A 16,095-nucleotide genomic window follows, 5' to 3' on the forward strand; every position below is an offset into this window, starting at 1 on the left:
CCCCTCCCCAAGACAGAAAGCAATCTGATATAGGTTATATATGTTTTTAATCAAGGTCTATTCTATCATCTCCCATTCCTTGGCTTTTTGAACAGATGTGTTCCATGCTTGAAATGTACTTCCTTCATACCTGTACTTCTTAAGATTCCTAGCTTCCTACAAAGCTCATATCAACAGAAAAATCACTTTAGTAGCTGAATGGAGGATGGACTAGAGTGGGGAGAGACTAAGTGGGCAGACCCACCAACAGGTTATTACAATAATCCAGGTGTGAGGTAATTAGGGCCTGCACTACAGTCAGGGAAGAGATCGTATTTGAGAAATGTTATAAAGGTATGAAATTGACAAGCCTTGACAACAGAACTGGGGAGAAGGGGGGCAATCGAACATGCAGTATGCTCATGCAATGATAATAAGAAGTCTAGGATGATTTCAGGATGCAAGCCTGAAAGGCTGGGAAGATGGGGGTAGAGAGAGGTTTAGGAGAAAAGAAAATGAGTTCTATTTTGGACATAATTAATTTAAGGTGTCTAATTGCCAACCACTGAGATATCTGAAAAGCAGTTGTAGATGCAAGACTGGATGTCAGCAAAGAGGTGGAAGCAAATAAATCTGAGAATCATTAGGACTTTTTTGGGGGCAGAGCCAAGGTGTCAGAGTAGAGAAAGCTGGGCTATTCCAATACTCCCCTTCAAACAACTTTTAAAAAATGGCTCAAACTGAATTATAGAGTGGCAGAGCCAACAGAAGGTTAGAGTGAAACATTCTTCCAACTCAAGACAACTTAAGAACTTGGAAAAGAGATCGTTGGCAAAGGGAGAGGAGGCTGGGCCGGAGATGGAGCCCACATGGATGGAACACCAAAGCTGATTCTATACAGTGGTGACAGAAGCAGTAGCAGCTTTGGGATCTCTCAAGCCAGAGATGGTGAGGGGACCTGGCAACTGGACAGAAAGAGTTTACAGGAGACTGAATCAATTTGCTAAGTTGAGGCAGGACCAGATTCTGTGAAAAAGCCTATAGTGAGACAGAGGCCCACTTCCTTAACCCCTATGCCTGTTATAGCATTAATAGAAAGTTCCAAGTCAAGAAATACAGTGGAAAAATGAGCAAACAACAAAAAAAGGACATGACCAGAAATACTGTAGCAAAAGGTAAGATCAAAACACAGGGGCGGAGCCAAGATGGCAGAGAGGAAGCAGCAAACTGCCTGATCTCTCCTTCTGTTCCCTCAAAAAGAACATTAAATCAAGCCTCTGGATGGATTCTGAAACTACAGAACCTGCAAAGGGACAGAGAGATACAGTCTTCCAACTAGAGATAATTTAGAAGACTTCAGGAAAAGGTCGGTCTGACTCGGGCAAAAGGGAGGCCCAGGGCAGGGCAGCAACCCAGTGCCGAGGGGGTCAGGGCAAGTAAGCAGGAGCTGCGGGCCACAGCTGAACAACTGAGCCCCCTGGAACCTGGTTCAAAAATCTGGTAGCCAAGAAGGACAGTGGAAAAACCTACCTGCACTGGCCGGGAGGGCGACGAACGGGTTAGGCGGGAACGGACACCAGGAGCGGGCGCCTGGCTGGCCAAGCACAATCAGACAGGAAGTGCAGGGCGGGGGATCTCCACACACCATAAAGGCCTCAGAGTAAAAAGCCAGTCACACAGCACCTATACCCCTGCACAAGAAGCCCAAAACAGGGACTCTGGTGCCCCAAGAGCAGACCTCAACTTAAAAAATAAATAAATAAGCTGCAATAATGAGTAAGAAGCAAAAAAGAGCCCTCTCCATTGAGAGCTTCTGTATCAATAGGGAAGAAGCCAACGCAAACTCAGATGAGGACAATACCCTCAAATTGCCTATATGCGAAGCCACAGGAGGAAAGGTGAATTGGTCTCAGGAACAAAAAGCCTTCCTGGAAGAGCTCAAAAAGGATTTTAAAAATCAATTGAGAGAGGTAGAAGAAAAAATGGGGAGAGAAACGAAAGCAAAACAAGAAAACTATGAAAAAAGAATCAGCAGCTTGGAAAAGGAAGCACAAAGATTGACTGGCCAAATGGAAAAAAAAGTGCATAATTTCACTGAAGAAAACAATGCCTTAAAAAATTCAGTTGGCCAAATGGAAAAAAAGGTGCATAATCTCATTGAAGAAAACAACGCCTTAAAAAATTCATCTGGCCAAATGGAAAAAAAAGGTGCATAATCTTACTGAAGAAAACAATGCTTTAAAAATTAAAATTGGACAGTTGGAAGATAAGGAATCCATGAGACACCAGGAATCAGTCAAGCAGAATCAAAAGAATGAAAAAATAGAAGAAAATGTGAAATACCTCACTGGAAAGGCAACTGATCTGGAAAACAGATCGAGGAGAGACAACTTGAGAATCGTTGAACTGCCTGAAAGCCATGACCTTAGAAAAAGAATCTAGACACCATATTCCAGGAAATTATTAAGGAGAACTGCCCTGATATCATAGAATCAGAGGATAAAATCATCATTGAAAGAATCCACCGATCACCTCCTGAAAGAGACCCCAAAAGGAAAACTCCAAGGAATATTGTAGCCAAATTCCAGAATTATCAGGTGAAGGAGAAAATACTCCAAGCAGCCAGAAAGAAGCAATTTAAATATCATGGAGCGACAGTCAGGATTGCTCAGGACCTGGCAGCTTCAACATTAAAGGACCACAAGGCTTGGAATATGATATTCCGGAAGGCAAAGGAGCTTGGATTGCAGCCAAGAATCTATTACCCAGTAAAAACGTGCATTTTCTTTCAGGGGAAAAGATGGACATTTAATGACATTGGGGACTTTCAATCTTTCCTGGTGAAAAGACCAGAACTGAATAGAAAATTTGATCTCAACATACAAGACTCAAGAGAAGTTTAAAAAGGTAAACAGAGGGGGAGAAAAAAAAAAAAAAAGGTTACCCTATTAGGTTAAACTGTTTATATCCCTACATGGGAAGATAAAACTCATAACTCTTAAGAACTGTAAATGTATTTGGGCAGAGAGAAGGACTTTACACAGAGGGTATAAATATAAATTGTCTTTGATATGATGATACCAAAAAAAATTTTAAGGGGTTAAAAAGGGAGTCTATGGGGAGGAGAGGAAAGGGAAAGTGAAATGGGGTGAATTATATCATATGAAGAGGTGAAAAAAAAACCTATTACAATAGAGGGAAAGAAAGGAGGGGTGAACATTGTTTCAACCCTATTCTCATTAGATTTGATTCAAAGAGGGAATAACATATACGTTCATTGGGATAAAGAAACTTAACTCATTCTTTAGGGAAGCAAAAGGGGAAGGGAAAGGGGGGGACTGATAGAAGGGAGGACAAAAGCAAGGGAGAAAAGGGTAAAGAAAAGAGAGGGGGGTGATAAAAAGGGAGGGCAGATGGGGGAGGCAGGGGTAAGAAGTAAAACGTCGGTGAGGAAGAATAGGGTGAAAGAAGGGGGGAAAAGTACAAAGGGGGTAAATAGAATGGAGGGGAATAGACAGTCAGTAATAGTAACTGTGAATGTGAATGGGATGAACTCTGCTATAAAACGGAAGCGAATTGCAGAGTGGATTAAAAAACAGAACCCTACAATATGCTGTTTACAAGAGACACATTTGAAGCAGAGAGATACACACAGAGTAAAGGTAAAAGGCTGGAATAGAATATATTATGCTTCAGCTAAAGTAAAAAAAGCAGGGGTAGCAATCCTTATCTCAGGCAAAAATAGATTTCATTAAAAGAGATAAGGAAGGAAATTACATCTTGCTTAAAGGTACTATATAGATAATGAAGTAATATCAATATTGAATATGTATGCGCCAAGTGGTATAGCAACCAAGTTCTTAAAGGAGAAGTTAAATGAGTTACAAGAGGAATTAGACAGTGATACTATACTAATGGGGGATCTGAATCTCCCCCACTCAGAATTAGATAAATCTAGTCAAAAAATAAATAAGAAAGAAGTGAAAGAGGTGAATAGATTACTAGAAAAGTTAGACATGATAGATGTCTGGAGAAAATTGAATGGGGATAGAAAGGAATATACCCTTTTCTCAACAGTACATGGCACATTTTCAAAAATTGACCATGTATTAGGGCACAAAAACATCATAGTTAAATGTAGAAAGGCAGAAATAGTAAATGCATCCTTTTCAGATCATGATGCAATAAAAATTACATGTAAGAAAGAGCCAGGGAAAAGTAGAATGAAAATCAATTGGAAACTAAATAATTTCATTCTAAAGAATGAATGGGCCAAACAACAAATCATAGAAACAATCAATAACTATATCCAAGAAAATGACAATAATGAGACAACATACCAAAATCTATGGGATGCAGCCAAAGCAGTGCTTAGGGGAAAATTCATAGCTCTAAATGCTTACGTGAATAAAAAAGAGAAAGAGGAGATTAATGAATTGGGCATGCAACTTAAAAAGCTAGAAAAAGAACAAATTAGAAATCCCCAATTAGATGCTAAATTAGAGATCCTGAAAATCAAAGGAGAAATCAATAAGATTGAAAGCAAAAAAACTATAGAATTAATCAATAAAACTAAGAGCTGGTTTTATGAAAAAAAACCAATAAAATAGATAAAATATTGGTTAATTTGATTTAAAAAAAGAAAGAAAACCAAACTACCAGTATCAAAAACGAAAAAGGGGATGTTACCACCAATGAAGTGGAAATTAAATCAATAATTAGGAATTATTTTGCCCAACTGTATGCCAATAAATTTGACAATCTAAATGAAATGGATAAACATTTACAAAAAATACAAACTGCCCAGGTTAACTGAAGAAGAAATAAAATCCTTAAATAAACCCATATTGGAAAAAGAAATTGAACAAGTCATTAATGAACTCCCTAAGAAAAAATCCCCAGGGCCAGATGGGTTTACGGGTGAATTTTACCAAACATTTAAAGAACAATTAATTCCAATATTATACAAATTATTTGGAAAAATAGCTGAAGAAAGAGTTCTACCAAATTCGTTTTATGACACAAATATGGTGGTGATACCAAAACCAGGCAAAGCAAAAACAGAGAAAGAAAATTATAGACCAATTTCCCTAATGAATATTGATGCTAAAATCTTAAATAAGATATTAGCAAGGAGATTACAGCAAGTGATCACGAGGATAATACACTATGACCAGGTGGGATTTATACCAGGAATGCAGGGCTGGTTCAACATTAGGAAAACTATTAATATAATCAACCACATCAATAAGAAAACCAACCAAAATCATATGATTATCTCAATAGATGCAGAGAAAGCTTTTGACAAAATACAACACCCATTCCTAATAAAAACACTGGAGAGTTTAGGAATGGGGGAGCTTTCCTTAAAATAATAAACAGTATCTACCTAAAGCCATCAGCAAGTATTATATGCAATGGACATAAATTAGAGGCCTTCCCAATAAGATCAGGGGTGAAACAGGGATGTCCATTATCACCCCTATTATTTAATATTGTCCTAGAAATGTTAGCTTTAGCAATCAGAGAAGAGAAAGGAATTAAAGGAATTAGAATAGGCAAGGAGGAAACAAAACTATCACTCTTTGCAGATGATATGATGGTATACTTAAGGAATCCTAGAGAATCAACTCAAAAATTACTTGAAACAATTAACAACTTTAGCAAAATAGCAGGATATAAAATAAATCCACATAAATCATCAGCATTTCTATACATGACGAACAAAGTCTAGCAGCAAGAGATAGAAAAAGAAATTCCATTTAAAGTAACAGTAGATAATATAAAATACTTGGGAGTCTACCTGCCAAGACAAACCCAGGAACTCTATGAACACAACTACCAAACACTACCTAAATCACTACTGATTAGAGGAAGACAAATCATTAAACACCTCTGAGATAGCACTTCACACCTATCAGGTGCTAATATGACAGAAAAAGAAAATGACAAATACTAGAGAGGATGTGGAAAAACTGGCATACTATGCACTGTTGGTGGAGGTGTAAACTAATCCCACCATTTCAAAGAGCAATTTGAAACTATGCCCGCAGGGCTATAAAACAGTACATACTCTCAGACCCACTAATACCACTGCTAAATCTGTAAAACACAAGGAGATCAAAAAAAGGGGAAAGTACCTATACATAACAATAATATTTATAGCATTTCTTTTTGTGGAACAAAAGTAGTTCTTTTTGTTCCAAAGAAATAGAAATTGAGGGGACAGCTCATCAATTGGGAAATGGCTGAACAAGTTGTAATAGATGATTGTGATGGAATACTACTGTGCTATAAGAAACAACAAGTAAAATGCTTTCACAGAAACCCAGGAAGACCTATATAAACTGATGCCAAGTGAAATGAGCAGAATCAGGAGAACATTGTACACAGTAACAGCAATACTGTAAGATAATCAACTGTGAATGACTTAGCTCTTCTCAGCAACACAATACTCAATTACAAAGGTCTCATGATGAAAAATGCTAAATAAAAAAATAAAAGAAGAAGAAGAAGAAAAATGCTATCCACCTCCAGCAAGAACTAATGAAATACAGATTGAAGCACAGGGTTTTTGTGGGTTTTTTCACTTTCTTTATTATCTTTGTTTTTTGGTCTGTGTTTTCTTTTGCAAAATGGTTAATATGGAAATCTTTTGCATGACTTGTATAATCTATATTAAATTGTTTACCTCTTCAAGGAGGGGTGAGGGGAAGGAGAGAATTTAGAACGCAAAATGTTAAAAAAATAATTGTTAAAAACAATTTTTTAAAACATGCAATAGGGAAATATTTAGTGAAATTAATGGAAGCTGAAGAGATCACCAAGTGAAGTACTACAGAAGGAGAGGACTCAGGGACACCTACAGACAGAGGGTATGATCTGGAAGAAGATTCAGCAAAGGAGACTGAGAAGGAACAGTCAGATAGGTAGGAGGAAAACCAAGAGAAAGTGGATGCATCTATTACAGACAGCCCTTTTAAGGAAGATAACTACAAAAGGCAGAAGAGATTTAGGATGATAGTTATCAGGGATGAAAGGATCAAGTGAGTTTTTTCAGGATGGGGAGACATGGGTATGTTTATAGGCAGTAGGAAATGAGCCAACAGACTGGGAGAGACTGAAAAACAAGTGAAAGAGTATGAATGACAGTGGGAGAAATCTGCTGGAAGAGATGGAGTGGAATGAGATCACATGAACAAGTAGCAGGGTTAGCCTTGTGAGGAATAAGGCCACTTCATGTCAGACAGGGAGGAAAGGAAAGAGCGGCAGAAGGCACCTGAGTGATAGATAATGAGGAAGGGAAAAGGAGTTCACAGCAAATGGCCTCAATTTTTTTTTTCCTGTAAAATATAAGGCAAGGTTCTCAGCTGAGAGAGTAGGAGGAGGGAGAGACAGTGGAACTTGGCAAAGGGACAAAAAAGTTTGGAAGACCTGCCATGGATAGAGGGATAGTGAATTGATAAAAGAGCATTTGCCCAGCAGCAGTGAGGGTCCAGCTGAGATTGTGTAACATAAATCTTTAGTGGATGTGGTCAGAATGGTTGTGTGATTTTCTCCACCTCTGTTCAGTAGCACATGTATAGGAGTAAAAGGTGACGAATACTGGTGTGATCCAAGACTGAGGTTTGATGGGGTCTAATCTTAATTGTTCTCTCCTAATATCATTTATCTGTACTTGTCATAAGAGTATAGGGTACACCCTGCCAGTAGACTTAAAGGTAGAAGCAATACTGTCATTTTATAAAGAAGTTCAGATTCAAAATTTCAGTGACTCAGCCAAGTTCAAATGAGCAGTGAGAGCTGGGAACTGAACTCAGTTCCTGGGACTTCCAGTCTGACTACACCTCACTGTCTCACAAGACAGAGCTACATTTAAAGTTACAGAAAGAATTCCATCAAGATTTTGAAGGAGTATGTGGTGAGAGGCAACAGAAAAGAAGAGAAGTTTTAAGCTCACTTCACTCACCTGCCGGTCTACCTCTGGAAGCAAAAGCAAAAGTCGCTGCTGGCAGTCCCCAGGAAGGACTGAAAATGTGTGCTTGTTGATTAGAGCCCTCAGATTGGTGTTAACCAGGATAGAATCAGGTGTTTCAACATCAATTTCAGCACATTTAGTCCTTTTCAGTTGTCCTGAAAAAAATGTTACAAAGAATATAAGCAATAAATCTGTAAATAAAGAACAGTTTGTTCTGGCCCTTTCTCATTTTCTTATTAGCCTTAAGGGACCTGGAATCTCCTGCTCTGGTTAAAACTCATATACAATGTTATTCACAAAGCCCCTTCTTCATAATTACTCTAGTAGGTAGGTATGATGAGTTTTATCTCTTTAGTAACGGATGAGCCCTTAAAAGGTTAAGTAACTTGCTCATGCTCACAGAGCTGGTGAGACAGAGCAGTGAGTGGATTTAACAGACCATCCAACTCTAAAGCCAGCATCCTTTTTGTTTCTATCACATCCCTTACAATGAATGTAATCATCTCCTAAAGAGCAGAAGCCCCTACAAGTGGACTTTCTGGTATATTACAAAGAGTTTACTTTTTCTTACTCTTATTTAGTTTCCTAAAGGTCATTTGGGGAGAATATGGAGACTTGGAAGACTTTTTCTATGAGAATTGTTCCCTGTAATTACTTGGTTATGGAATTGGAACTTTGGAAGCTAAATAAGAGGATTCAGTAAAGATTACAGTGATTGATAAAATCCATTATGGTCTTGCAAATTTAAAAAAAATGAACACCAAAACAGTCACATTTTTTGGGTAGGCATTATGAATGAGGCTTAGAGAAAAAAGAGAGTGATAAAGTATATATCTTGTCTTTTGAGAAGCTTGTGTGATAAACTAGTAGATAAGATCATTAAATGTGATAACTAAAAGTTCTGTTGGATACATTCCACTCAGCCTTTAGTTATAGTATCAGCATCAAGAAAGCCTATAGTATGAAAGAACTCACTTGTATGTAGCCTGTCGGATCTCTGGAATGGTTTCTTCCCCAAACCTGGCAGGGGGTTTTCAACTTTAACGGAAGAAGAGGAACTAGAATTTGAATTCTGGGGACTGCTCGACTGTGCATCTGACTGCTTTCCTTCCCACACTGCTAGAAAAAGAAAGATACTTAAATAATACAGAGCTAGGGGAAATCACTGACCATATTTCAATAAATTAGTAAAGAAATATTGTTTAAGAAGAAGACATTGTGATTTAGGCACTCCACACTCTGCAACTGCTATGACGCCACTGTTTACATCTGCACGCTTTCCTGCCATATTACAGTTAAAATTCCTAAAACATCAGAAGCAAGCCTGGTTAACCCATATAATTAAGCCTAATGATCAGTGGCAAACTGGACTTTATAGGGGAAAACAAAATGTGTACACACAGCCAGGGTTTTTTGTTTTTGTTTTCCTTTTTTTTTAGGGGGGGTGGGGAGGGGGGGGATCAGAAGATTTGGAGATACTTCCCTGTCAGAATGCAATAGCAGAATTTGTTCCAAGAAAAATTATTATTTACTGTCAGCTAAAATAAAAACTGAACTAAATCAAAGAGTACAAGATAAAAGGAGCTTAATTTCAATCAGGCCTGAGTCTAACTTCAAAAATAAATGTACATAAAACTAAAATGAACAGTCCTTGTGAAGATAGTGGCGTCGTAGGCCTACTAAATAGATGTCTCCAGTGGATTATTAGATCAGCATTAAATGAATCATTCTGTGAAAATTCCTTTGACATCTCCTTAAATTTTGGTTGTTTTTTTTTTAAGGTTTTCTGCATATAATTTTCTTGTTGTTTGAATTTCTATAGAGGTTATAGTACATGTGTTGGGGGTGGGGGAAGAGACCAGGCAGAAAGACTGAGAAGGGAATAAGAATGGAAGAGAGTAAAGGATTTATTATATAAGATGGGCCAAAAGCCATGAAGGGGTCTGATGTTTTAATAACTTTTTGAAAATAATTTTTTCTTTATTTCAAGTATGCATGCATTTTGTGTGTGCGCGCACACACGCGTGGCACATGCACACACACATTTATTTCCTATATATAGTGTATGTGATACTATGATATTATAAATTAAAAACAAAAAATAAAGGAGTTATTAAATATTGAAAACCCTTCATGACTTTTTGCCCCCCCCCAAGTATCAATCAACGTAAATAAGAAAAATTTGGCTCAGAACACTGAAAAATGGCACTATAATATGAAGAAAAGGTACAAAGACTGTCCCTAAGGATAATGTTCCTCTGTTTACCAGGTTTAGTGGGCACAGGGTCACTGGCTGCTTTGACAGTCTTCAGCAGAAGGTGCTGATTAGAGGAGATGGGCATGTTTGTTCGACATTGTTGCTGTTGCTGCTGCTGCTGCTGCTGCTGCTGTTTCTTTTGCTGCTGCTGCTTTAAAGCCTATAAAGAGAACATCACTGATTAGAAAGAGAATTATAGTTTCCAGAGACAAAGGGCAAATAGAACACAATACATAAATGTTTAAAAGTTAAGAAACTACTTCTCAATCAACAAATAAGTATTTTAGCATAAATGTCTATGGATCGTGAAATAAACAAGTTATACACCTATAGTGATCTAGTTTCAACACACTTTCATATACAAAAATCTCATTTTATCCCTGAAATGTCAAGTCCTTCATCAATGTTAACATCTTTGGTGGTCAGAAATATGAACATACAACATAAAAGAAAGGTGCATTCAGATAAGTTTCCTATCCCAAATTTACTTGTATGAATAGCAAAGCTGGAATTAAAACATTAAGAATTTGAACTTCCAATCTGCTTTAGAGAGAAAACTATTTGGACACTGTTTATGAAGTGTATAGGCAAACATATATAGAAAAGTCTCTAATTTGAAGATATAGCAAAAAACAATGAATACCTGAGATGTGACCAAATAGTTTGAAAATAAACACCATCAAAGGGATTGAAGATGTGAGGAGAGAAAGGAAAATTTGGGAAGTGAACACAAACATAAAAAGAGAAGTTCTGACCATGGGATTTGTATTTCTAAATCATAACTTAAAAGTTATGCTGGGCTTGTCCAAAGGCTGGTAAAGCCATAGTACAGTATTTGTCTAAACCACTATATCTATATTTCTATGTAAATACAGACATCTCACACATATATGCATGTGCAAAATATTATGAAGGATTCTTAACCTGATTATCAGAGATTTCTTTGAGTGTGGTGAAGCCTAAAGAATCTTTTTCTCAGAATAATTTTTAAATGCATGAAATATACAATATTTACAAAGGAAAGTCAATTATATTGAAATATAGCCATAAAAACATTTTTAAAAGTTTAAGGAGGGGGCAGCTAGGTGGCGCTGTGGATAAAGCACTGGCCTTGGATTCAGGAGGACCCGAGTTCAAATCCAGCCTCAGACACTTGACACTTAACTAGTTGTGTGACCCTGGGCAAGTCACTTAACCCTCATTGCCCTCAAAAACAAAACAAAACAAACAAACAAACAAAACCAAAAAAACCCACAAAAGTTTAAGGAGTTCAGATTCAGAATTCCTACTACAAAGAGTAGCTATTACATAGAAAGAAGAGCAGTAGAGATATCCAGAAATCCCACCTTACTCAATTTAGCCTATATTCTAGCTGGTCAAAATATTTTTTGGATCTTGTCCTCTATCTCCAATAAGTTAGCTATCACTCCCAGTTTTGTGCCACAAGCAAACTATTTGACTTTGATAAATGGGCTATCTACACCTTTATCAAAGATATTAATGAAAATTAAATGGCACCAAGTAAAAGATCCATCCCATTAAAAACAGCTTTCTAAATTGATGTCAATACAGTAATGACTGCTCTGTGTATGGGTCCTGTCATTCAAACATCTATCCCAAATTTAGACTATCACTGACGCATATTGCAGCTAGTCTACAAAAATGGCATAAAAATTCAGCCAAATGCAGTAAAAAGAACAATGGAAATGGAGTCAAAAGACCTGGGAAGGGAATGCATAGTGAAGAGAGAGCATTTGTATGAAGATAAAAGGAAACAGAGAAGTAGCCAAAGTGTAGCAGATAGTGCACTGGCCTCAAAGTCAAGAAGAGCTGAATTCAAGCAACACCTCTGACACATAACAGCTGTATGATTTCAAGTCACATAATCTCTCAGGAGCTCTGGCAAACCTGTCATGTCCTAGAGTATGTAAGCTGAATATGGTCTGATGTGCATCTTAGATATTGGGTAAGAATCCTCTGGATTTACATTCTACAGGGAAAGAGGCACAGGAAGGATGGGAAACAATCAAGAATGAAAATACAGAGATAGACAATTCTAAAGAGAAGGAAAAGGAGGAGCTACCTAAACAAGATTCATTAGATTGTGAGCTCCTTGACAGCAGGGACTGTTTTTGTCTTTCTGTGAATCCTCATCACTTAGCACAGAGCCTGGCACATAAGGTATCCTTAAAAAATGCTTTCTGACTGGCTGAATGTGAAGTCATCAACTTAGATTTCTTTAAAAAAACAAGACACATACACATAGAGAAATGGAAGAAAAGGTGGGTAACAGATGAATATAGAAACACAGAAGAGTCTCCTAAAAATAGCATTGAGACAGCTAAAGGAAGAATAACATGGAGTAGGAAGGAAGTGCTAAGAATAATGAAAGGGGGGCGGGCAGCTAGGTGGCGCAGTGGATAGAGCACTGGCCCTCGAGTCAGGAGGACCTGAGTTCAAATCCGGCCTCAGACACTTGACACTTACTAGCTGTGTGACCTCAGACAAGTCACTTAACCCTCATTGCCCAAGCCCCCCCCCCCAAAAGAATAATGAAAGGGTAGTTGGGGGGGGGGGCGCCTATGTGCAATAGAGGTGGACTAGATGTTGGTGAGAAGAGGTACCTCAAAGAAAGAATACAACAACTGCTCAGGATGGATGGAGCAATGGTAAAGGAACTAAAACCCACTATAAATAGGGAAATTCCAAGAGAGAGATTAGTAGCCCTTGAGTTCAAGTAACCTGGTCCAGATGAGTTCTGCTTCAAATATTGAAAATACTGGCAAATGAGATTTCTGAGTCATTACCAGCAAAAGCTGAAAGGGCACAGAAGAGCAGTCAGTGACCTCAGTATCAGTTACAGCTCTATCACCTGGACATGGAACCTCTATAGGCAACAGGTGTTTGTTTGTTTTTTAATTGTAAAATGAGGGGGGTGGGCATCTAGGTGGCACAGTGGATAAAGCACCAGCCCTGGATTCAGGAGTACCTGAGTTCAAATTCGGCCTCAGACACTTGACACTTAGTAGCTGTGTGACCCTGGACAAGCCACTTAACCCCAATAACCTCACAAAAAAAAAAAAAAAAAAAAAAAAAGTAAAATGAAGGAATTGAACTAGATGGGCTCTAACACCTCTTCCAATTTTAACAACTTTTGAATCTTAAAAATTTTTGGAGAATCAAAGAATGTCATCCAAAGAGATCAAAGAACAAGGGAAAGGAGCCATATGTAAAAAAAAATACTTAAAGCAGCATTTCTTGTTGCAGCAAAAAACTGAAAACAAAGTAGGGGAATAATTGAAGAAATTATCATATGTGAATGTAATGGAATATCATTGTGCCACAAGAAACATGAAAATTGATTCAGAGAAATGTGGGAGGGCTTCTATGAAGTGATACAATGAGAAGTGAATAGAACCAGGAGATGAAATTATATGACTACAATTTTATAAAGGAAAACAACTTTGAAAGACTTAAGAATTCTGATCTAGCAATAACCAATTATGACTCCAGAAGACTGATGACAAAACATGCTTCCTACCTCTTGGCAAAGATATAATGAACTATAGGTGCAGCATGAAATATTCCTTTTCAGACACAGCCGATATGTGGATATTTTGTTTAACTATGTACATACACATGATCTCTCTCTCTCTCTCTCTCTCTCTCACACACACACACACACACACGTACAAAGACACAAAGACACACTCTTGTGTAAGCATTTTTCTCCCAAAGGAAGCCTTTTATTTTTAGGGGATAGGGAGAACTGAGTTGGGGGAAGAATAGAAGAGACAGAGATAGTGATACCAGAAAAAGCAAAGAAAAGAGAATCAATAAAACACATAATCACAAATAAATGGGGGGCAGCTAGGTGGCGGGGGGCAGCTAGGTGGTGCAGTGGATAGAACACTGGCCCTGGATTCAGGAGGACCTGAGTTCAAATCCCTCCTTGGACACTTTACACTTATTGGCTGTGTGACCCTAGGCAAGTCACTTAACCCCAACTGCCTTACCAAAAAAACCCAAAAAAACAAATAAATGGGCATAAGGAGGTTCAGAATGGGACTGAGAAAGGAAGATCAATGCTGGTATTACTATATTAAAAAATAAAAAAACAAAACCCACATACCAATCTATATATAATAGAGCTTCATTATTTCATATTGAAGCTTTGTCAATTTCATTAGAGAGAGAAAATTTAAGGAGAAAAACAGTGGAGAATAGAAGAAATACAGCAGGGCTAAAAAAGTAAAAATATCTGGACTTTCCTCCCACCAAAAAAAAATTAAAAGAGCTGATATTAAAACTCACAAGCTAAGTAAGGTAAATTCAATTCCTAGCAAAGTGTTGTTGTTGTTTTTGGTGAGGCAATTGGGGTTAAGTGACTTGCCCAGGGTCACACAGCTAGTAAGTATAAAGTATCTGAGGCCTAATTTGAACTCAGGTTCTTCTGAATCCATGGCTGGTGCTTTATCCACTGTGCCACCTAGCTGCCCCTCCTAGCAAAATGTTAAAACATGTATTATCAGGATTTAAATGAACATCTAGAAAAGGAAAAAGGAATCACAATAGGCTATGACAGACTGATTTCATTACCTTCTAGGCAGAGTTAGTCAATGGAAAAATCAGAAGAATTCTGTAGCTAAGGTTTACCCAGATTTTACTTTATTGATGTTTCTTGGTTTTTATGCGAACTTCATTTCCTGAAATCCTGGCCATAATATATTCAAATACCTCTCCTACTTCCACCAGAGTTCAGTGGAAGAGCTCTGGTCACCTCTGCTGTTAGAGGAATTGGATTCAAATCCTCCTTTTCCCACCTACCCCCTGTATAACCCTGAGCAAGTCACTTATCTCTCAAAGTTCCAGTTTCCTCATCTGTAAAATCAGGGGATTAGAATAATAGCTTTTGTTGCCCTTTCTATCTCTATTTGTTCCTATTTTCCTCCCTTGAAACAAACAAAATGATAAAGCCAAACTATTTAATATAGCTTTAATACACTTAACATATATGACAGAGCATGTAAAATTACATGGGTGTATTCCCTGACCTCCAATCTTTCATTATTTTTTTTCCAGGACCAAGATTAGTAATTCCATTTAATCTCAGTTTTACTGCCTTTTCATGGTCTCTTTATTTATATTTTTGTATGGTGTATGCATATGGTGCTTTTGGTTCTGCTTTTTCATTTCAACTCCAGCAGCTATAAATTTCCCTCACTTATCTCTATATGCCTCCCTTTCTCTGAGTGTAAGAGCTAATTTTGCTGTCATAAAAAATGCTACTATGAAGATTTTGGAGGTATGAATATATGGAGCTTTCCTCTTTGCAACCTCTTTGACACAAACTCAGCGTTGGGACTGCTGGGTCAAAGAGTATGAAATGTTTAGTGACAGTTTTTATCTATGTCTAGTTGTTTTAGAGAATGTTTACAACAATTCACAGTTCTGCTGGGGGAAGATCAGAGTGCCTGTGTCTTTCTTCCCAAAGCCAAGGCCTTTAACATTATTTAACATTAATATTTCTGTCTTGCATTATCTGGGGGTATCAGGTAAAACCTCAGAGTTGCTTTACTTGCATTTCTCCTTATCAAACAGTTGTTCATATGGTTGCTGAGCTCCCCTCACTAGAGTACTTTAAGGACTTGAAGGGGTCAAGCCCTTCTATAGCAATGGAAGGGACTCTCAGTCAGGTATAAGTTGGACCAGAAGACCACTGAAGTCCTTTCCTAAACAGATTTTACAAGGTGACTGATGGTAGCTGGTTGACTTACATTCACCCTGGTCTGGTCCCTGTGGTTGTTCCAGAACTCGGCTTACTTTTCTTGTACTCTGCAGAATTCTGTATGTACTATAATCCAAAAAAGGGCAAAAAAAC

The 16,095-nt window shown here is 37.8% G+C and overlaps 1 protein-coding gene across 3 annotated transcripts in view; it reads right to left on the bottom strand.

Annotated features, from left to right (window-relative positions):
- Positions 1-16,095, bottom strand: part of ASXL2 (ASXL transcriptional regulator 2) — a 170,599-nt gene that overhangs the window by 17,736 nt on the left and 136,768 nt on the right. The window contains exons 7-9 of one of the 3 annotated variants that reach the window (XM_043982493.1): positions 10,224-10,374; positions 8,933-9,073; positions 7,940-8,112 (exon numbers count right to left, since the gene is read on the bottom strand). In XM_043982493.1, coding sequence (XP_043838428.1) covers positions 7,940-8,112; positions 8,933-9,073; positions 10,224-10,374 — 465 coding nt within the window. Of the gene's footprint in view, positions 1-7,939; positions 8,113-8,932; positions 9,077-10,223; positions 10,375-16,095 lie in introns of all 3 variants that reach the window. The other 2 variants (XM_043982494.1, XM_043982492.1) reach the window with 2 other exon arrangements.

Source organism: Dromiciops gliroides, chromosome 2, assembly GCF_019393635.1.
Source record: "Dromiciops gliroides isolate mDroGli1 chromosome 2, mDroGli1.pri, whole genome shotgun sequence".
NCBI classification, from domain to species: domain Eukaryota; kingdom Metazoa; phylum Chordata; class Mammalia; order Microbiotheria; family Microbiotheriidae; genus Dromiciops; species Dromiciops gliroides.